This window comes from Colletes latitarsis, chromosome 1 (genome assembly GCF_051014445.1).
Source record: "Colletes latitarsis isolate SP2378_abdomen chromosome 1, iyColLati1, whole genome shotgun sequence".
NCBI lineage: Eukaryota > Metazoa > Arthropoda > Insecta > Hymenoptera > Colletidae > Colletes > Colletes latitarsis.
The window spans coordinates 42275382-42300410 of NC_135134.1; the positions used below are offsets into that span (position 1 = coordinate 42275382).

The 25029-nt window shown below is 34.4% G+C and overlaps 1 protein-coding gene across 1 annotated transcript in view; it reads right to left on the reverse strand.

Annotated features, from left to right (window-relative positions):
* LOC143351613 (zwei Ig domain protein zig-8) overlaps positions 1–25029 on the reverse strand; it is a 154070-nt gene that overhangs the window by 25893 nt on the left and 103148 nt on the right. Inside the window, exons 3-4 of the mRNA XM_076783348.1 lie at positions 14679–14863; positions 13286–13499 (exon numbers count right to left, since the gene is read on the reverse strand). Coding sequence (XP_076639463.1) covers positions 13286–13499; positions 14679–14863 — 399 coding nt within the window. The remainder of the gene's footprint in view (positions 1–13285; positions 13500–14678; positions 14864–25029) is intronic.

Genomic DNA, 25029 nt, shown 5'->3' on the forward strand with positions numbered 1-25029 from the left:
TCTGAACAAACCAAGAACCAAGGCCGAATCAAGAGCCTGAACAGTGGAGGGAATTAGTAAAATTATAAATTACATTTCTACAGGATGAATTATACCCTTTCTTTTAATATGAAAACCAAATGAAGAGTGTCTCTTTGATGTATGCATTATCGGTTTTTTAAAATGTTTTTCAATAAAAAGTTTCTCTATTTCTGTTTTGTTTCCCCCAATCACTGACACTAAAACTTATGTATTTATTTGTACCAAAGAAATTAAAACGATAGATACTTGAAGAAATATTTGTTCATTCTCTGCTAGAAAACTACGTTTTCGAAAATCCAGTCGAATAAATTTTCTACAACTTTTAGTAGAAATTACAAATCATTTTGACTATTTACGGTAGTTCATACCTCGTCAAACTCCCGTTAAAATCCCGTAAACTCTTTACATTATAAATTACTGTCTCTGCTCGTACTGCATGGAATTTATTTCCACGGGCTGCACGCGCCTAGATACGTCACTGTCTTTCACTCATGTTCGTATCAACTATTTACGTCTTTCGCATAAGCCATTCTCAAGATGTGAACTCTCGAAGTTGTAGCGCCGTCGGCATTAGCGTTACCAGAAGTTACTTGGACTTTGTGCATCATGGCTTTAAAAAGAGCCTCTGTGTGCGTCACAGCATTCCTGAGAATTGTTACGAGGCAATTGTGAAGCAACATTTTACATTTGGCAATGGAAATACTTTCAGGTACTATAAATATAATCGCAATTAGTAATTTCTTATTCAAAAATTAATTGAAATACGTTTCATCTGTCTCCATTTTAATCTTCGTTCAGATTAAGCGACGTTCTTTCAGTTATAAATAAGAATATACAGAGAAAAGTATTTAAGGGGGTATCCTAGTGTCAAGTGCATTTTTTTAGACTTTCTTGGAGAATTTTTTTTGAATAAACTATAACACCTTTTGCAATCAAATTTATGAGGTTTATTTATACGTGTTTCAGTGACATTTTAAAATTTTTTGGGTAAGAAAAATTTAAAATTGATGCCAGTGCATACTCTCAAATATAGTTGGTTTTAAAAAGGTCCATGATTCCGGCCATTCTGTTTGTTTTGAAATGAAAAAACCTGGAACATTCGTTTCAAATCTCATTTGAAGATCCATTTTAATCTTCGTTCAGATTAAGCGACGTTTTCTCAGTCGTGAAGAAGAGTATACAGAAAAAAGTATTTAAAACTCTCCACTCGTTTTACATTGTATTTTCGTTTATTGCGTAAAAAGTATGTAAATTAAGAAGAAACTATATTATTTGTTCCTAAAAGAGTTATTTCGGAATTCCTCCATCCATAGTTCATTGAAACAGATCTTATTCGCGTCGATAACGACGATAGTTCCTCAGTTTTACGATTTTAATTCCGTTTAACGAGCACGGTAGAAATACGTTAAATCTGCCGTTCATCCGGCACAAAAGAGGCCCTGATCCAATTTATTGACCTAGGTCTCGACAAAACTGGCCGACAAATACCTACATTCGACCGGTACGCCTCTATGAGTTCACGTTCTCCAACCGCCCGCTCTTCGAACAGCTTCTCAATTAAGCTTTTATTATCCGGCTCATAAGTGACCAAATAACGTCCAATCGTTCCGGGCACGAAACGGCTCGAAAGGAGCTCTTGCGCTGCTGGAAAAAGCGGGGACGGCCATCTTCTAATTAAAGGGATACTTTCCAGCTGCCGATAGCCTCGAATAAAATAAGAAAGCTGAAAGGAAGAACAAAGGAACAGGGAAACTGGGCTGTGTAGAGAGGGGGAGGGGGGACGACGAAGAGGTGGACAGGGACGCTTGAACGAGACCAGATGAAAGGAGATGTTGGTCGGATGGCAAGCTGGACGATGAAAATACTGTTTCGAGCTAAGATTCCGTCAAGTCCGGCAGAGCGAGGACTTTCCGGCCCGGAAGCTGGCGAAAAACTTTTTCCTACTTTTAACCGGATTAAACGGAAGTTCCACGTTGTACTTCCTGCCGGGATAACGTCGGCCAACGTCGCGACGTCGACCACAGATTCGCAGTACAGTATCAAAACGACCATTTTTGGTACTCTCCGGAAACAACAGGTTCCAATTTTTAGTAACTTTCGACTGTTTTTTAACTGTAATAGTAAGTTAAACATTTTTCAAATACGGAATGCAAAATAATAAAATTCAAGTTCGGGTCAAAATGGGCCCTACTATTTTAATAGCATTCTAATTATTGGACGAGTTCGTTATAACTTTTCCATTGTACGTCGATTAAATTATTCATCGTTTTCTGATTTTCTAGGATGTACAGGTGCAATTCAGGTAAAAGTCTCTTTCAACGAAAATCGAAATCAGCCATTTTCAAAGCCAAAATTCAAGTTCCGTTTAAAATGGACCCGAAGTTTACTATTTTAATACCATTCTAATTATCGAACGAGTTCGTTATAACTTTTCCATTGTACGTCGATTAAATTATTCATCGTTTTCTGATTTCGTAGAATGTACAGATGCAATTCAGGTAAAAGTCTTCAAAAGAAACAGCCATTTTTGACCATTTACCATCGACACGCGCGAAACTTTAGCGAAACAGTCGATGTTGTACTCGTGGCTTTGTTTTATTGTGTCGTTTCGGAGGGGTATATTCGTTTATATGGATCTTCGAATCTTCGTTGAATTTATGGGATAATAGTTGTGCTGCGTAGCGGGCGAAAGAAACGCTGATAAAAATTGATGACGTCATCGTATTTGTACTATATTTGCGATGTATCTACGTGTCTGTGATGGGAAGCAATAAAGATATGAGAGGTATTTCGTGTATCAAAACACAGATATGTATTTATTACAACATTCTGTGATGATGTACGCGATATGTCACAAGTTTGGATATATGTATATATTTAGGATGGTGCACAAAAAACACAACACTTGTATATGTTTACTATTAGAACTAATAGGAGAAATTTTAAAGATAGAAATTTATTTTAATCTAATCAAAATTTGATACACCTCGTGCCACGGCACTCATTGTATTAAATATTGTATTGCAATTAATAAATTACTTAGCGACGCTTCTCATTATTTAAAATAGTGAAAATATTATGGTTTTCTGTTTCTAGCGGATCACTAGCTAATGTAAAATGGAGTGTAAATTCGACCTCGTTTTCAAAGTCCATAAAATTTGACTTAATTTTAGGCTAACGAAGAAGACAGATGTGGTCTGGGGAATCGTAGTTTGATGACCAAGCATTTTTAGTCTGTGTTAATTCAGTGTTACTTTGACCGAAATTCCGCTCGTTATTAGCAAAGTTCGGTGATATACTAATGAGATATTAATATTTGATCACGGTTTTACAAGGCTCCAGTAATTTTTAATTCGGCGCAGCGCACGAACCATACCGTGTCGAGTCACGCACGGTTTGACATCTAGGTCTATCTGATCTTAAAAAAAACTAAAAGCTTCCCTGTATCGATCGAATTTCAACATCGTTTTTGCCGTGTGACGTTCTTGTTTAAAGAAAAAAACGAAGAGACAAGCAAACTCAAACGAAGAAATTTCCAGAATTATGAGACGATTGCTTAATTGAATACTTCTGAGTGTAAACGACATGTTTTTATGGCCGTAAGTGTAGTCGATCCGGCGATAAACAATAATAAAAATAATAATCCTCAAAAATACAGGGGTAGCTCTTGGAGCAGTCTGCAAAGAAGTTCACGTCTGGTAAACAGATTGGCTACTAAATTTTCTTTACAGATGTCCAGAATAAATATATATTTTACCCTTAAGAAGCTTACAACAATAAATAGCTTTCATAAAGCCCTCCCAACTCTAGTCCACGACGCAATAACATAGTTATTGAAAATTTATCGATTTACTAGAAGTTGTCGAGAAGATATATTTAAAGTTAAAATTAAAGATTTGCTTTACTAATCATTACTTCAAAGTGACTGAGATTAATTGAAGGGAGTGGCGGTGCACGATAGAAAGAAGAGTTTGTAATGAGTTTTATGCAATCTATGTTACGTTCATATTAGTTTTGTTATGTGACAGCAAAATTTGTGAACTTCCTTTTCATTAATACGTGTCTCTAAACTTTTAGATGGAACATATGCGCATCTAAACTTTGTGGAACGCTGAAACAAATACTTCTCCGCTTTTTGTATTTAACACAGAATTTCAAGGGTCTTGATATTTGTTAAATCTTTAGTAGTTGTAATCTTTTACCTTTTCAATATTACAATACATAAATATTGAAATGAACAATTTGAGAAATTTTTAGAGTGTATCATATCAATGAAACAATTTTTTTATATTCAACTATGTTAGAAAGTGAATATTACGAGTTTCCTTATTAGGAGCTCGTGAATGCTGTTTCATCATAATACCGATTGAAGATTCGAGTCAGTATTAAAGCGTTCAAAGGAAGTGACTTCTATAGAAAATTTCTTCCGGGAAATAAGAAGTGTTCTCGAGGACTTCTTTCTTCCAATACCAAGTATTTCCTTTTTCCCCCCTCCCCGCAATTTTTCTACGTAAACGAAGAAATAGAAATTCAGAATAAATTTCCATTTAAAAAATCAGTTCTTCCCGATTGAATCTTTAGTAACCTTGGAAATTTCTCGAATAAATTTTGACGAAATCCTGGATTCGCCCTCTTCAACAAAAAAAACAGATTTATCTAATTAGGTACATGAAAATTCTTGGTGACTAAATGACATACTAGTTAAATTGGCATCAGAGCAACCCTCCTTTCTACAGTTAAGTAAAGATGTTTGAGATCAGGAGAATGTTTATTTTATACACGATCTTCTATAGAATCCACAGAAAAAAAATATAATTAATCAACACCATAAAGGAAAAGTGTCGAAGTAGACCAGAACGTGTAAAAGCAATAGAAGAAGCATACAAACTTCATTGCAAGCGAAAATAAGACAAAAAACAAGAATATCAATTTCTCAATTGAGGCTTCGTTAAAAAGTTATTAAAAAATTAAATTAAAAAATTTCAAATTGTTCTGAAAAAATTATTTTTATTTGCAGGGGTCGATTACAATCATTTTTGTTGAATAGACATACCCTCGAATTCCTACGCACTTTCGAGAAAAAAATTCCTTACCGAAAATATAATGTCTGACCATACCGTTGATATGTTTCACTGAAATTTCATACGTATCTTTAAAACATCATAACTTCTGAACGGATTGGACGATTTTAATGTTTAAAAAAGCAAACTATGCGTATTTTGGTGGAGAATATGTAGAAATCGCAAAAATATTCGAAAAGTTGATCCTTGACCCCGCAAAATGAGAAGAACGCCATAGAAATGGTCCAATTTTCAAACAGCCACAACTCCTACAATTGTGAATATATTCCAATGAAACTTTTTTCTGAAGTAGAGCTCATGGGTACCTACAAAAAAGTGTTAGACAACTTTTCTGTAGGGTGTCAAACAAAATTACTAAAAATGAAAAAGGAATTTTTAAGAAAAATCGACGAGGGTTAGGTGTCTAAATTTTTCTGCGAAAAAAAAAATTTCAAATCGTTCTGGAAAAATTATTTTCGGTTGCGAGGGTCAATTACAGTCAGTTTTGGCCATTATATACACCCTCGAAATCCTATCCATTTTCGAGAAAAAAATTCAATACGTGCGGAACTTTAAACGTTAATAACTTTTTAACGAAGCTTCCATCAACAAATTGGTATTCTCGATTTTCGTCTTTTTTTGGCCTCTAGAATCTCCATATAAAATCTCTATATAAAATTATTCTCTTTATTTGTATTGTAATGAAACGTCAGAAAAAAATATATTTGTTTATGTATATCAATTTCATTACGTTAAAAAATAGTTTGTAGCAATACTAGAGTCGAAATTCTTTTACTGTGGGTTAAAATGGTCATCGTCATTTGCGTCTTTGCAAATTTGTCCAGTGTTTAAGGGTCGTCTAGCGAACGAAAGGACAACCTGGACGAAAGATCGACGAATGGTTAACGAGAATTCGAAACGCGCCAATCGGAATGTTCGCGGGAACTTAAACGTGGACGAGGTCGATCTGTGAACTCAGCCGCGAAGAGAAAATAGCAATTTGAAGTAGGCAGCCGCTTCGTGTTCCGACGGAGAGAGCTCCGCTCGAGAGTATTTGAATGCACCCTCGATGCGCCCAGCGAGCGAGCGTTTTTCGATTTAAAAAAGCGAGAACGAGCCGATAATTCAGAGGACTCGGTCACAAAAGGAGGTCTTTATTAAAAGAGGGCGGGAAACCGGCGTGCGTGCAATTAATCACTTTTTTCCGCTTTCAATCTCCCCCCTCGTCGATGCACGTCTATCGATATTCTTTAAAATTATGTGTACCATCCAGGTAGATTGGTTCCGCCGTCCTTAAAAGGCTCTTTGTCGCGAGGCTTTTTTGTAATCCTTGTCCTCGAATAATCTTTCTTCGCGTTATTTACCCGCGAGATAGAAATCTTGGTAATTTACGACGAGGAGAGGAACGTTTTTACTTCTCAAATTGTAAAAAGAGAAAGTAATCGTAATCGAGACAAATTTCGAAAAATATTTTAAAACACTGACTGTTAATGGCAAATAATTTTCTTGTATGTGCGCATGTACGTATAAACAGTTGAACGAATTTCAATAATACTTTATATTTATGTTCCATATTCCCACCTTGAGATCTGATTAAATTTTTAGTTGTACCACTCTGTGGATAATGATCGTTACCTCTTGTGGTTCTTCGGTTTCTCTAATAAATATTTGTGATTTATATAACTTCTTTAAATGTTAAATAAATCTCATAGGGAATTAAATAAACTTTTCTTCTGTCTTCATTGATAAAGAAAAAAATGCTTGCTTAGTTCTTCTGTACGAATTTAAGTGATCGGTAAGACTTTAATTTTCGAGGCTTAAACGTAGAACTATTACAGCAAAAGGTGTTTCATCATCGGCGGGACCTACATTCACAATGGACTCAGTACTGTAAAACAACAAGAAAAGTTCATTCAAACCTGTAACTTATGTGACCTAGTTTCTGAATTGTAGCTGTTTTTATGTTGCAATAACTTCCGTGAGCAGCTAAGTTTATCTCACTGATTTTTGTAGCAACAAACACTTCGTATATCTCATCACAACTTTAACGACTATTCTATGACTGTTACTTCAGTATATGTTTACAGATATTTCAGAACGTTCTCTGAATAAGGTTAGTGCATCATAACGTTTAATTATTTTATCAATGTAATTGAAAAGAAATCTAAATTTACTTTACCTCTTTCCTCGTAATTCAAAACTAATTTAAAACTTTTAAATTATCTTTGAAGTAATATAGACTTTCTTTGATTTCAGAACATTAAATTTTTTAAATTAAAAGTCCTCTAGTATCAATTCCAGTCTCATTCTAAAAATCAAATTAAAATATGTATTTTGCAATAATACAGAAATTCTTTTTTCGTCAATCTTGTTCTTTTATTATTACTTACATTTCTACAGTAATGTTCTTAAATTGAATAATTTAATGTAGAATATTTTTTGTATTTTGTATGTTTTGTATATTGAAAAGGAAACACAAACATTGGTCGTAATTATAATTACATCGCAGAATTGTTAAGAAGAACGTTAATAATTTAATCTACGTATTCCACTATCTACTTCTTTATACTTATATAATTTTAGAAACAGTAAATATTCACTAGTAATTAAATTTGTTACTGGATCTACATTAACTGGTTGAAGTCTTGAATTCAAAATTTACCGTATAGTTATTAATTTCATAGTTATTAATATATGCTGCCATTTCCGGTTATACATTACAATTGTATTATAATATCCGTCCTCGTATTAAAATCATGTTGCTTGTAAATAGCGTATATATTCGTTTATATTCTGTCCGTAATTTTTAAATATTACTTTTATAAGGTTTATTTTCATCCTTTTCCAATTTATAACCTTAACAGGTTTTTAATATGCAGGAAACATGAGATTTACCACGTGTTATTAGACATACAAACCAAATTCTATGCAAATGGCTATTTGTGCTCGTTAAATACGGTTATATTTGAGATAAAATTCTTTGTTAGGTTCTCGTAATTCCATGAATTTCTCATTCTATTTAATGCGTAGGGTGTCGTAGTCTTTTAGGACGAAATACCTCAGCTATGAAATAGTTTATTTCATTTTTTCGCGAATAAATATTAATTCTCTGATGCACACTGATTTTTTGAACTCGTTAAACTATCGTGGAAATGCAGCTCAACTTTCTACGTGTAATCTTTTTCAATTCCGAATTCACAAATCACATTCTTCGGCTGCGATTATGGTATTATAGAACGTGATCTTGGTTTAAGTATTCCATCCAGCGTGCGCTTTATCGCGGAAAGTGCTCAGCGTATGGTATACTCGAGCACTTGAAAATTATGGATGCCAATACAGTCGTGCGGTTCCAAGGAACGTCGTATATGAAAATCACACGGAAAACGTCGTTGCAAGGAGTGCTTGCTTTATATACAGAAAGTCGGCTGGATTTCAGAATGGCAGGGAAACGTACAGCTCGTTAAAGTTAAATGCTTCAAGGAGGGTGAGAAAGAAATAATAGTACGGTCCGTGGGTAGTTAAGATTAAACAATGTTACAAAGGGTCTCTTTAAAAAAAAATATTAATATAATTGGAAGGCTTACGAATCTCTTAAAACGCGACATACAATATTCTTGACGTTTCGTCCCAAAGATTTAGAGTTGCATCAAAATATTAGGAAGAATTTTATTTTTGTCAAAAGTCAGCCACGAGTTAGGGCATTTGTTTAAATATCACAATATTAATGCTTAAATCTTAACTGTTGTTCCGTAATATTTTCTGTGTTATTTTTTTCTGTATTATTCAGCCTTATTATCTTTTTTCTTTTAGGACTTTCATTAAGCTCTTGGGATACAAAGTCTGAAAAAATTTTCATGCAAAGATGAATAACTTTCATAACATTTTTACGTTTAGGTCTGTATACTAGCACGCTTTGTTGCTTTTGTCGTTTGACATTCTTCCAACTTGAGCCTCTTTCTTTTGACATTTTTCCATACGATCATGAAAGTGGTCCTAACTTCTTCTCCGAGAAGTCATTTATTATTCTTCACTCGTCTCCTCAACGTAGCAAATGTCTAAGACTTTGCATGCTGCATTCACACTCATTCCGCAAAAGGGTTTCTCTTACCCACAACCTTCTACATTTATTATATTTTCTTTTATATTCTGTAGGACTATGCAAAAAGTTATTATGCATATTTTCACAATGAGCCAACCATACCTGAAAAACTGAACCATCTTATTTCTTCGATAATGGTATAACCACACGGATATAAACATAATTATTATTAACAAATACTGTATTAGCCTATTGTGTTCAGAAGAAGTAATTATTTTTTGGTGAATGATAATTTTTATTTATGATTCGTGAATAAAATTTGCCCAGTCACGAATAAAACAAATTATGTAATAAATACTATATTAATCCACTTCATTCAGAAGAAGTACTTATTTTTTGATAAATGATAATTTTTGTTTATGATTCGTGAATAAAATTTGCCCAATCATGAATAAAAATGATCATTTACCAAAAAATAATTACTTCTTCTGAATGCAGTGGACTGATACAGTATTTATATTCGTGTGATTATATTTTTCGAAAAAGCAAGATGGCTCAGTTTTTCAGGAGATGATTGACCCATTATGAAAGTATGCATAATAACATTTTGCATAGTCGTACCGAATGTAAAAGGAAATATAATAAATGTAGAAGATCGTGGACTCTGGTTGGAGGTTTTTATTTGATGAACAATCGACTCGAACGAGCTTGGAATGAACAATTCGTGGAGCGACTCTTATTATATCGAAAATGACGGAAATATGCAATCTTCTTGTGCTCGGGGGATTGCAAATTCTTGTATAAATACGTCCCGACATGGCATAAAATCAACGCGCACCCATCGCTGTGCTCTACTTTCACGCCTTGAGGGTTTGCTCGAGGCGGAACCTTCGTGAAAATCTAAACTCCCACAACGCCGAACTTCCGGTTCAACTGTCGTTTGGAGTTGACTCCACGTGTGGGAGAACTTGATTAGCTTCGCGATAGTAACTTGGCGATAGCAAATGTCTCGCTGTAACCGTACACTTGTATCAGTGTTTAGTCATGAATGATCCTTACGCCTTGTCTAGGAATCTGGTGCTCTAGATGTTTACAGATTTAACATTTTCTAAAGAAACTATCAATTTCTTACTTTTGTGCCTCGATTACTCGCCCTTTCCATTTGCAAATTGGGTTCACTATCTCTTCAAAAAAACATTATGTTTAATTAGTTTTCAAGATTCGCAGCCAGTGTTGAATTTTAGAGGCGATTTTACTTCTATTCGATGGAAAGCTTTGTTTTTATAGGATAGTAAAGTGGCTGTTAGAATACATTTTAAAGCGAATAATATTATAATAGTTAAGGACACGATAGGTTAAAGAATAATAGATAATTAGGAGAATCTGATAAATACCAGAAATAATTTTGACAATGAGAAGACATTTACTGTGTCTTTTACTCTTCATCCGTAGAAACCTTAAATTTGAATTATTCTTGAAACCAATTGTCAAGCATTATAGAAAAAATTATAGTTTAAAGCACTAACGATTTCTTTCATTTATAGTATTTGTATAAAAATTTAATAAATGTATTATCTTCATCGTTAAAAAGTATTATTAATTGAAAACGAAGTAAAAGCTCGTTTAAAACATAAAACATAATACATTGCATCAAGAATTATTCACTTCGACATTTCCATTCGAACAAATACGCATCTTGTACAACTTTCGTCTTTCTTACAACGAAAGTTATAGAAACTCGTTTCCTCAAAAGTCAGATTAATTAAACATCGATTCAGCTACGTAAACTACCTTGTTAGTTTATTGTTTACTCTTGCTTGAAGCAACAATACTAACTTATTCATTAAATTCCGTTACTTCCTGTAAACTGAGTGTCAGAGGATACTGTCAAGGGAATGGTAATAGATAACGAAGAGATAAGTTTGCTTTCTTCTTACGTTACTTTCATAATTTTCCCCTAAAAGACGAAAGTTTGATTATACAAGACGTTTCAGTAACTCTTTTAATAGTACGTGAAAGTGCCTAAGGAGAAAAATTTGCTTGATTCGAAGGGACTTATATTAGGTCTGGGTTAGGCATTTATTAGGTACGGGCATTTTTTATATTAAATGAAATACCCCTGATTTTCCGTGATCAAAGTCATACGTCGTTGTATTTGTTTCAAATTTAGCTATTACTCCCGTTTAAAGAAATAATAATGATCTTGAAATCTTGAATATATATTAGTTGAACAATTTTTTCTCAGCCAACAGAAATCATAAGTATGATGTATTCAGTTATGAATCAATAATTCTGAAAATGTAATGGAAAGGTATAAATGGAAAGGAACTTAGGTATAAGTTGCGCGAATTCATAAATGACATCTTAATTAATTTTCTAACGAACGTAGTATGGCTCGTGGCGTGAATATACCTTTCACGTAATTTATAATCGTTAATTAGTTGCTGTCACGAAATCTGATCTATTTTGACGAACATGGACCAACACGAACATAAATTATAATTGATAGCGTTGATAGAGTGTCCCTGGAAATTATATAGAATTCAAGCCTCCTCGATTACTATCAGAAGATTGACGACAATGCAATTAAACTTTCCTACAATTTTTCTCTTGAACGTGGACCAACAGAAACGAACAACATTAATTTTGTAACACTCTGAGAAAGTAGTGCATTGAACTCATCGATAACGTACATGTCGTACAAAAGTTGAAGCAATTAATACATCTAACTCTACTTCTGTAACCGATATCTTGGAACTTCGTTTATCGAAATTTGCTTCAATTATTGGTAAAAGTTTAAGTATTAAAGTTAGTAGGAACACTCGGAATACACAGTTCTCTTCGTATTGTAAACACCACGATGCATTATAATTTCAGGACAAACTTCGTCTAAAAAAACGTCAGTTAATATTTTTCAAATTATTATATTAGGAACACTGATTTTAGTAAAACTAGTTGAATGCCTGAACGTAAATGTTTTCAAAACTTGAGGCGTTTTAGACTATTTTATAGTCGACAGTCGAGGATGAGTAAAATTCATATCTAATAAAAGATTAACAACCGCTTATCCGTTACTCGTCAAATATAAATATAAATTTAATTCATGGATTGACATATTTCATAACAGATAAAAATTTCACAGTTCGATCGAATAACTGTCACAGATAAATTATTAAACTTTGGTTTGACTGTTTATATTCGAATAAAATGCTGCCCCATTGCACGGATATCTATAAATCAAGATTTTTATTTCATTTTAATAATACGATATTTCGTCAAAACTTTATAGCATAATACTTTTTTAAATGTAAAGTCCCGTATTTTTCTATGCATTTTCACAAAAACAAAAAGATTCCATCGGGTACAATAGCCTCTGATTCACATTTGGACCTTCCATTTTCGGAATGAAGACATTAAGTAATTAAACTGTCCAAAACACAGAGAAATTTCAGCTGTCCACATCTGGTATCTTTGTATCTAGCAATCTACAATGTAATCAGTTTTAAGAGTTTATTTAACCTCGACCATGGTAACACAGAAAATTAGAAACATTGTGAGAACGAAACGTAACAGAGGAATCTGTTGACGAATATTGGAGCCATGCCCAATAAAGAATCCAGATCTTATAGTACCAAATACCACAGTTGGGTAAACATTATTTTAACGAATACAAATTTTTAGATTCGTTTGTAAACTAGCTTCAGTTTCTTTCATTCGTAAGTTATAATCCGTCTTTTTTTTTTTAATTTACATCAATGCAATTTATAAATAAATTTGATGGAATTATTCTTCTCATCCTAGATAGAAAATTCCTCGGTAGAAAAATAGATCTTTTTGTGGGGTAGAGCAAATGGAAAACCCATTCTTCCAACTCTCTTCAGCTCTCTAACAGTACTATTGCAAGCTTTCTCTAACAATAAGTCCATATCATCATTTAGAGTAACTCATCCGAGACCTGTGACTATATTCCCAACAGTCGTTCTACATTTAAAATTCCTTTCATGCCAATCAATTCCTTGGTTTGCAATATGTCCCCCCTTCCCTGGGAGTCGTGCTATGCCAAACGCTGGTTTCACACGGTTGAAAGCCATAATTAATACCGTGTAGTATCCGGGACTGGCTCATCCTATGTGTGTTGTAGGTTTTGGTAGAAACGCAGCATTACCTAGAACAGTGACGTTAGTGACGAGCATCCTCGGGGGGTGCGTGTTTACTTGACAGACGTATAATCCACGGTCCTCCCTTCGCACCCTGGCGATCGCCAGTCTCCAGTTGTTTGGGTATTGGAAGCTGACGCTGTACCTGGGATCGGAAATGTGAGTGGTATTACCCAGGGTTAAAAGGGATGCCCAGTCGGCGTTGCGGCGTAACCACATGACCTATAATTGTGATACACAGATTCTACAGTTGCATGCGATTCTGCATAACGATGCGTGTAGTTAGAATGTTTGGGAGGGTTCAATTAGTGTGCATTAAGAGACGTTAATTGCATCGCAACGCGCCGTTATACATTTAGGATGCCCGGTGTCAGTTGATACGCTTCTCCCTTGCTACCAGTCCTTTACACGCGCCTTGCGTTTTGACAGTTTATTACTGCTCTTGACTCATAACATTTTGAAATGTTTCTAATTCCAAGCTACAATTTCGGTTGCATTATTACAACGCGGTAGTTGCAAGGTTGCGTTAAAACAAAGACAGTATTTAAATATTAATACGCTTACTGTACTTCGAATCGAATATTCGCGATGTGTAAGTGCAGGTGGAGTTAATAGGTGTTTGTAATTGCTCAAAATAATTAGAGGTTTTTCTATTCGAATAGTCTTTCTCTTGTTTAAAGAATTTTTTTCGTTTTTCATGTAATAGTATCTCCGTTACCAGAACTCATAGAAACATCAAATTTTTAAATTCAGTTTCATGTACAGCACTTGGGATAAAACGAAATAAAATGAATATTTGATGCTACGTAACTTTGGATATTGTATATGAAATAAAAAATGTTCAATATTGTTCGATTCTACAACCTTTCAATGAATTTTTAAAAAAATCAAATTTACGGATGCCAAATTTTGTCGACTGGAAAATCACGTAATATTTGTAATACGTTTATGTTCCGTCCCTTTTGTTTTTCTACGCTCGCAAGTGCAGAAAAGTGCAAGTGTCTTCGTTACAATTATTATTGGTTTCCAATATTTTAGAATTTCTTTAGAATGTATTCGTTTATTATAATTTTCGAAATTTAGTTTAACATTCCATTAACTTCGTCTGTGTCAGTTTTGCTTAACAGTATTTTTTTTAGTAATTTCGTGTAGCTGAAAGAAAATGAACACTGTGTATATACACGTAGAGTGTTCTAATGGAAGTATGCTATTAGGACAGTAGAACGTTCACGCGAGAGAATGTTTAGATAATAGAATGTTCGTAAACGAGTACTCTGGTAAAGGAGAACATATTGTATTTAGTTTCTGCCATAAAATCTAATATTATTATTGGACTTTCGTCGATAGAAATCCTCTAGTTTCAGCAGTGTAGATACTTTTATAGACACGGATTAATCATACCTTCTTTCCAGCGAGCATCGCGACACGACAGTCGAGGAGAGCCGTTGCACCAAGATGCAGTGCCACGTTTTGAGACCCATTGATACCCTGACCTTCCGCATTTTCGAAATAGGGATCCCAATCCGTCACTCGATGGTGTCTCAATCGAGGAATTCGAAGAGGTGGCAGGTTAGCAATTATTTCCTCTGTAACAAATCGATGATCACATGATAGGCACACGTATCCCTATCTTAATCGTTTATATAGAATAATAATTACCAACTGCGTATAAAACTCAACCTTTGTTTCAATCGTATTATTAAAAACTTTTCTTCTTAAAGCAACCGTCTTCAGAATCTATTTTTATCTTCATATTTAATTACTTTGCTCTTATATCGTGTTTTTCAAAATCTCAATAGTAAAATATTAGTATGAGGATTTTTTAAATAATTTAGGATAGTTAGTGTAAATGGTTAAATTAGTAATTAGAATATAAGATTGTTCTGTAGAAATAATTTTTGATTCCTAGAATCAGGTAACTCAAAATGAATAAAAATAGTGCATTATCAAGATATTGGTACAGAAATGACATAGAAGTAAATAAAATATTTAATTAATTAAATAGTACCGTTCTATAAAATTCTCGTGAAGGACATCTAATTTCATACTGCGGATGCAATAAAGCATGTTTGTTTCTGAATTAAAGTGGGACTTGGTTTATCCGAACAGGACGCATTCTTCGTCGTTTAATTTGAATAAAGCTACCATAAATTTACTGCGTTACCCGTGCTCTGATTATATTGTATCTTCTTAATGATAGGAGAATTTCATCCTCCCCAAAGCGGGGCATAAAACGGGAATAAAATAAAACCCCGATTCTAATTCCTCTAAGGGTACAATTTCGCCAAGATTTTCCCGTAAGCTGCAGGCATCCGTCTTTCATGGCGGCGTTGTAATAGGATTCTCACGGACGCGTCAAGCTTGTATAGGGAAACGCTAAAAATGCGAGGAAGGCGTCGGACTAAATTGCTCTCCCATTCCATGAATCATTCCGTGATCGTTGATTTATCAGCCGGAGCACCGTTTGCTAACAATACTATTTGCCATGACGTAAATCACGAAAACACTTTGTCATACCATTATCAAAGGTATCCGTTTCAAACCACGAAGCTGGCCAAACACTTTTACTATAATATATTGGTCAAAACAAATTATTTCCTTATTTAAACAGTCTAGAAATTACACGACATCAGATACATCTCTCTTTCTTAACGACGATAAATTATTTTTCAGTTTAATTCGGTACGAATATTTTCATAGAAATAGTATATTATACAAAATATGCAGGCAATTTTAAAAATTCTTTCTATACTGCATTAGTAAAGTATGTATCATGTTATAAAATTGTTAGCAATCAAGTTTTGTCGCGTTGCGAATTAATGAGTTTGAATAAAAGTTTTTACACGTTTTGCGATCCAGTGATCGAACGATACTGCAAGTATATTTGCACGTCGTATGATTTCGGTTGTTTTTAAATAAATAAGAACAACTATTCCGGTCATCGCGTGGACCATTGTCGAGCCAATGCTCCGAGCAATATCCGCCGTGGCAGGAGAAGCGGAAAAGTAAAATTCTTGGAACGCTTGAAATTGTTCGTAGAAAGGTTCGATGAGATTTACTCGCAGACATGGAGAAGCATCACAGTTTGTGGTACCTAGAACGCGAAGAATTTATCGATACAGACACTAACCTTATCCGTCAATAGTATCGGTTTCACGCTGACACCGTCAGAAATTTTTATTTCAATTTATTAAACCTCAACGTTTCAGTTTATTTTAGCATCGTATATAATTCGCCTGTATTTTTATTCAATTAATATTTATATTCACGCTGTCTTAACTTAAACTTTTCGGTGTTATTGTTCGAGAAAATTTAACAGTCGCGTTTATTTCTCGAACTACTACAGTTTGGTAAAATATTTATTGGTTACATCAAATACGTATACGCTGGAAATGTACATACGTATTTAGTGTATCAAATTTAACGCAAATATGTACACCATTTGCGTTTGTTCGTGTTTAAGCACTTTCCTATACAAATATCATTAAATCTCGATATCCGATATTTGTGTATAGACAATATAATTCATCAACCAGAGCACCAAAAATTTAAATTTCTACGTATTATTCTGGTTAACGACATTATTAAATTATATTTTAATACGTTATATAAATTTTATATTTCTCTAAAAATTTCTGAACAAAAGACAGCGATTTTTCCTGTTAAAATTTTAACTTGGAACAGACAAACTGTCCTGATGATTATGTTCTCCTCAAATAGCACTGATTTATTTTTTCTCGCCAATATCACTAAATAAATCAGAATATTTGTCTACATTCATAAAACCAATTATTTCTATATTTATTTTACTCAATTCCTCGTCGTCTGTTGTGTCAAAACTAACTCTTGCACTACTGAAAACGTGAAACTCTATTTCCTGTATATAAGAAAAAAGTAACTTATTCGACATTCATCGAAAAATAACTCTGCCTCGTTCTTTGTTCGCTTATTGCTTTTTCGACGTACGCTATTTAAAAATAAATGGACTCGATATTTTTGTTTCACGTTTCGAGGAAATTTATTTATTTAAAGTTATTTGACTTTGTTTTTAAAACGTTGTGTACATTCTCCTGTAAAACTTTAAACGAATTTCCTATCAAACTCGCTTTGGAGCCTGTCAAGTTTCAATATTTTTTTTTATAAAATTCAACGCACATTCAGTCGGTAAGTTTATTTTCGGTCAGTTGTGTCATTTTAAAAATTTTTTTATTTTCCACGGCTTTATTGAATAACAAAGGAGCAAATGTTTACGTAAAATATTACTTTTTATTTTCAAATAGCGTCTCAGACTGGTCATAGTCAATATGATAAAATTTAATAAATAAGTTTGGGAACAGAAATCTATTAACTTAATTTCTTTTTACGTTCGTTTATAATTAATTCTAACGTTTGTTTGCGTGTATATTTAAAAAAAGGTCTAACTTAGTGGTCAAAATATGAAGGTTAAATATGAAACTACAAAATTAGTCTCAACGTACAGTACTGCTCGACATGAATGAATATGAATTATAAATCTCACATAAGTTAAATTTATTTGATATTTAAAACAGTAATTCCTGCTTTTAACTAAATTTATTTGAGTAACCAAAATACGTCTTTTATCTTACTCAAACGAACCTATCTGGCGACGTGTCTAGAAAGCAATTAAATTTATTTCGTAACTCGTTTGCTGTTAACATTTTGACCAGTTGGTAAATATTATAATAACGTGAAAAAATATTGAAAAATTACGGATTTCCAACTATAACTTTTTCAACTGTGCCTCTTTTCAATATAAATAGAGACACATATGCTCGTACTGTTTACGATATTCGTAAACACAAATTTTACTCGAACGTTTGATCGGTATGTCAAAGAAAAATGAAAATAACGCACATTTAACGTCTAACGTTTCAATAATCTGTTAATCAAATATTTTCACGATCCAATTTAACAGTAGACGCTCGCGTCGCTTCGGCTGATCGACTTTCTTGTTTCTTCAATCAGCAACGAGACACCTTTGTGACCGAGATCGAATCACCGGCGTCAAACGATCGATTTCGCTGACAGGCGTTGTCGCTGGAGGGTGGATTTGCTTCTTCGACTATTCAAACGCAATCGTTTTCCACTCGATGCGGCGCAACGTTCGACGCTAAAACGTGACAAAGCGCAGGAACGTCGAAATTCCGGAACAATCGGGTGTACGGTCTTGGAAAGATGAAAGAGTATCGAATTCAGCGACAATTTTCTTCCAGGAAAATGTATCGCGGGGTGAAAAAACAATGAACCGTTTAAAAGAGAAATCGCTGGGAGGAACAAGCATCGACGCAAAGTATAGTTCCGTATCGTAATTATCTAGTTCGATCTTTTTTTTTCTTTCAATTATTTAATGATACCCGTAATATTTTGCAACAACCGGCGCTCGTTTCGTGAATTCGAGCAAAGGAAGGTACACAAAGTAACCTGGAACCGGAGGGAAGAAATTGGAAAAAATTACAGAAGCTGGTGTAAGACTTTCGCCACTCAACCTTTCGACCTTTCGCGATAGAATTTTCGTGCGGATTTAATTTCGAATTATAATTATGCGTAGGTAAATGGGCGTAAGCAGTTGTGGGAATTAAAGGGAAGGAAACGAAATTCTGTCGTTTTTTAAGGCAGAACGTTCTGAAATATTTACCGCCATACATTTCAAAAAATAATTACTTATTTTATATTTGTTTGTGAAAAAGATAAAGTCTTTATGTGACTCAACATTGGCAAAACGGAGACTCTATCGTAATATTCGACTCGATCGTCTCTTATTCGTATGTTCAAGACGATGAGTTTGAGGTTCACCGATAAAGAAATGACCGAATAAAAGCATTGGAAGTTTGAAACAATATTATACATTACTATCTCGTTAATTAACATTCATGGCAGCGCTTCGGGATATTTTCGTCAAACTTCTTCCTCCGCTGCTGTACTCTGTGATATGCACGAGAAATATAACTTTGGTCGTGTCGTAAAATGTCAAAGCAACGAGGATTATGCAAATTAGCATAGTTGTACTGTACGCGATTTCACTTATAGTTTTCCATCCGTTACGAGCTGGGTAACATTTATGTTCCTTCGTGCTAAAACGTCTTCAGAAAGGATACAAAGAGTAGTGTATTTTCTAGCGGGAACAAAAGTTTGAAATACTTCTGAAAACGTCGGCCACGAAACGACACAACCCCATTTCGCTTCGCTAGAATCCGTCCAACGTTCTCGTTTGATGAATAGCTTTGATAAAAGTAGTCGTTTCTAAAAGTTTTGTTCTTTCGAATTGTAACTTTACGTCCTATCGATTATAATACATTGTTACACTCCATAGTTTATGTTTAGGGTTAGATTTTCTCATAAATTCGAGTTCTTCAAGGTAATGTAATATATTTACAATTTGATTTCGTATTTTTGTATTTTATAAATTAAATATCGACGTGACTTTATTGTTCAGTAAACAGTCTTCAATTTTTAATCAAGTTTCTGTTACTATTTCCTCTTGGTTGATTTTTAATCTTTATTAAAACGTCCTGATATTGAATTTCCTTGTGTCTTATGGAAATTAACAGACTCTAATTCCCATTATACCTATACAAAAGGAAATCCATGTAACAGTGACGGTTTTTTAAAAACTTTACATACGTACTAAAACTACAGAAATACGTGTTACATGAAACGAATATTCATAAGTTAATATACATCCTGATACAGGACCAGAACAGCTCGTTACCTTCTACGAACAGTTTTTCTGTCTAAATAGAAAATCTCGACATCGTATTTTTTCAAAAGTTATTTTTAGCGTATCTAATTGCTCTAGAGAATAATTGGTTCTTGATTGCTATCGTATAATAGGAAATATCGAAAATGTAAATATAAATAACAGATCTTTGTCTTTTTAATTCGTTCACGGAAATTTATTTTATAACATGCAAATGCTGATTGGACAGCTAATCAGAGTTTTTAACCGAACCGTTTTCGCGAATTCTTCGCTATGCGAATGTGCCACGACGCATTCTGCTTTAAAGTCGCGACATCATCTGGTTAACAAGAATCCGTAAAAACCAATTAAGTTTTTCTAAATCAGTTACCCACCACATTGGGGCACACGCTGTATTCTTCGAACCTGTCGCCCTGTGATTTCTTTCCTTTCCCGCGACTAAAAGAAGCCACGAAGGGAATGGAGCTAGAGGACGTTTTTGACATTCAAATTAACGTGGCGAACGTTTCGAAATAGCTGTTAGAAAATAAATTAGAAAAATGTCGCAACGCGTGGATTCGACGTTGGCTCGTACCCGTTTTACAATGTTTTTACACTTTAATAATATTAAAAATAAATTACTTGCATCACTCTCTGTACAGTATTATTCTGTAAAGTATCGATGATTGCAAATGAAGATAATAAAGACGGTAATCAAAAGAATTAGTAAAAAATCTTCCTAGTTATAAAATGATAAAGAGATTACAGGCTTTTGGTGTTCGGTAGCGCTCGAAGCTCATCGCTCGACAGAAATTTATTAATAAGAATCTCGTAATGGGAACAAACGTTTGCTCGAAAATAATTAGAAAATTTCATAAAAATCTCCATTCGCGATTATTGCTCATACGGTTCAGCGATCAACCGGGTCTTTCCTCAATCGCGATTAAATGTCGAGCGCCAAGCTTTCATCTCTATGGCCACTGGCGTCATGAAGAAACAGTAATTAAACTTTGTGAAAGTTGCTGAACACGTGAACGCTTTTTGATGCATTCGTTGTGCACAGCGAGATGGTCATTACATAACGAATACAGGGGTCATGAAACTCGATTGGATGCTGAATATACGTGCAACACTTTTCTCGCGATACGAAGATTGCCCATAAGTTTCTTCGTTTTCTCTGGCAACCGTTTTGTACGACTATTTCAATCGACAACGCTTCCTTTATTTACGCGAACGATACATGCACATCTTTTCAAAGGTCTTGAAATTTTCTTTCGCATGCTTGCATGGTTTTTGCTCGAAAGTACTTTTGCAAACGATAGAAATGGCGAGGAATTGATACATTTTTACGTAGCTAAAATTTTATTACGTAGGTCTTAAACTATCATCAAACATCTCGGAAGTTATAGTCTCTAAAATTACCGATAATAATGTTTTATCATCACTCTTGCGCTTAGCAAGAGTACTTGGTTTACTTTTATGATAGTAGAAGCATTCAATTACATTTCTGTGTCTTAGAAGAAGAAATTTTCTATCAACTGCTTCACTGCATCTTCTGTTTTTCCACTCCATTGCTTTCTATCGTCAAGCTTTACATCAAACGATATCGAAACCCGACTTCCTATACTCATAAACGTCCACCAATAATGAAGTATCTTTAGATTATCAAAGACTACACGATCGAAAATTACAACAAACTAAAATCTGGAGGAAAATTAAATCGAGATAGGCGACGCTCGAAGCACATCGAGACTTTATGTTAATACGTTAATCATAGTAGCTTAGAAAATGTAAGAATATATTCTTTTTATTTTAGACGCAGATATTTTCTTTTAATCTTTTTATAGGGTGTAATTATATTCTTCGACTATATTTAATTTGTAATATTGGATACGTATATAGATACACACATTTAGAGTTTGGTAGATTTGTCATTAAATCATACTGTAGCGACGACCTATTTCGTATCTAATTGGCTACTCAAAATAACTTCAGATCCGATGAAACTAACTCAAATATCATGTTCTCCTGATTCATGGACAGAACGGATGACGCCATCGATGGCGCCAGAGGTTCTCTTCTAGCTTTCTGCTAGTTTATTCTCCCCTGTTCGTTTCGAAACCTGTCGCTAACCTGTAATTCTACGAGTTGGATGATCGCGTCGTTATACATTCGTATTTTAAAGCAAAGAAACTTTTCCGTACAAGACAACATTACAACGGTAATCAACAACTTATCGAACATATCAGAAATTACGAATTTCAATGGACATACAATCTAGAGAGAATTTCTATATTTCGAAATAGTAGCTGACCAAATAGTCGATTTTCGAATTATTATAAGCATTATAAATTTAGAACGAATGTGACAGATTTCAGATCGAATCGTTTCATTTCCAATAATAAAATAATTTCTATATGATCTTTGCTCGAATTAAATTTTCATCAAAAAACAGTACAATTTTAGAATATTCTTTGTAATCAGTCACACAGGAATGAATGAAATAGGTGACACTGATCGACAAAATTTCTAATCGAGATAAAACTATTATTTCAATAAAATTTGGTCCATTTTTGGGAGGCTGTAAGGGGTGGTTTCTTAATGTCGAAAAATGAGCGTAATAGAAATGAGGCCATAGTTCTTGGGCTGGACCGACGACCATCTTTTCAAAGCTTCAATAAAATCGGTGTCTGATGGCTGGCGATTTTCCCATGTGAGTCAACACGTTACTTTTCGAACTCGTAACTGACTTTTTGTACGGAGCCTGTTGGGGTCAATCCCTGATCTTCCCGGCCATCGGAGTCTAGATATCCAATACTTTCTTACGTTCGCCTATACACCGCGACGAACGAAGGAGGTCCATTTTCGATGGAGAGAAAATTGTCCAGGTTCGTGAACAACTTCGTGACTACTAGAAAATTGAAAACCTATTCGACTAGCCCGACTTCTGTATTTGAATCATCGAGTCCCTCGATCGTAACGCGGGAATGGAGCGTAACAAACTTTTATGCCACGATTTAATGTGATTTTCAATTAGTCGAGCAGAGTTCTAAGCGTTCTGAATTGTCGAAGTTTTCAATCATTTTGAGTCGAACTGATAATTAATTAATAATTCGAATGACTTTATTTACGAGATAAAAATAGAATGTAATGTGAAGTCTGAAAACATTTGTACAGCCAAAGTTCTATTTTTATTTGTCGAACGAAGATTTAAAATAAGCATTAAAATATTTAATATTAACGCGCAAATATTTGTATATTTAATATTACTTTGATAACATGAGAAATTTTATTATTGATACTTTTCAATGGACATTCGAATTTTCTTCAAATTATTCTATATTTTGCTTGGCAAGACCCCTACAATTTATCTGAAAATTAGAATATCTTTATAATTTTAAAATGTCTTATTTGGAAACAGGAATTGATCGATTTCTGACGAAGAATGAAATCTATAAAGATTTATAAATTACTGACTTCTCTATATCTTCGAATATTTATTAATGTTTTGGAACTGGAATTTACATATTTGGAGCACCAAGCGTGCCAGTGATACTTTAATGATAATATTGCTAACATCGCGTGGAATATCTGCTACCCAAACGTTTCAAGAAATTTGAAATGGTTATAACCTGTAGCAAATAAGATCTTAAACAAAACTACCACATCACATTCTCTGTTTACTGAAAGTTAATTACTCTTCCTAGTTAGCTGTTAATTTCTTCAAACTTTCCGCGGAACCGAAGTCTCCCTCGTCGCCCAATGTACATAGTTGATTCTCGGTACTTCGAGTACGAAATTCTGTATTTATACTGTGACACAAACGTCTATGCTAATTATTCGTAATCATGGTCGAAATATTATTTACAATATCACACATATAACTTACTGCTATGTAGACTTTAAATATTTTTTATACGTTAATACAGGTACAGTTTATTTTTTCAAAATATCCTGCTTTCTTCTCGGTGATAGTTTTTAAAAAAAACCTTTGAAAATAATATATTATCGTTTAGTACTGATATGACACACCCATAGTTTTATACGACCGCGTGTTATTTATCCGATCATCTATTATTTAGACATGAACGTGGATATTTTTTCTCGCGAATCTCTGCCTGCCAAGCAAGGAATTTTGTCAATTTTAATTTCTTTTTTCTCGCAAAGATAGCGTCCCAGATATTTCATATAGATTAAAATTAAATTTCGATCGATCGTTTTAGCGAATAAAGCACGCAGTGCACAGAGGCACGTTTTTCTCGTCAGGCTACGTGCCAAAGCCTACCGGTACCGATATTTATCGATTTTCCAGCAGCAAAAATGTTGAAGCGTCGCGTAACAAAATACAATTTTAGAAACCTACGAGTGTACAGTTTCACTGAAAATCCATTTTTGGATCTGCTACGATGCAAAGAGCTCTGAATACAGCTGAGTTCGTTCCGTTTCCACCCTCAGCGGATGAACCACCGAGCCTCGTGCCTAATTGCCAACAACGTCGACGTATGCGATCGCAATCTCTTAATCTGCAATAGATATTTCTCTTCGAGAGAACGAGTTAACAGACCGCGACAACTGCCTCCGGGTTTTCCCGGCAATAAATCGCATTTCCGGTGACTACCAGATCGCAATTACAATTATCGGCTCTTTGTTCGCGTGCATTTTTCCCTTGGGCTCGATATCCCATGAGCGGCCGGCTTTGTTCCGTTCTCGGAGGAAATTACCCATCCGTTGTTGATTCGATTGTGCCAGGGTACTCGGGGTTAACGGAGTAGAGAACTAAATGTCTTCGGCAATGGGTGCACCCTTCACCCTCACGCTCTTCGCGAACCTTTCAGACCTCCACGCGGTACAGGAACTCGGTCGTTCAACCAAAGGATCCGTCGATCGGTATATTTCGTGTCTTTTACAAATTATAACAAAATCTTTATCAACGGTGCACGCGCCAACGACTTTCAACGCAACCTCCCCAACCGTTTCCTAATACAGGTTATTCTCGGGTTAAATACTCGAATTTCAGTTACAGTAAAATTCCGATTACTCAGCATACTCGAGACT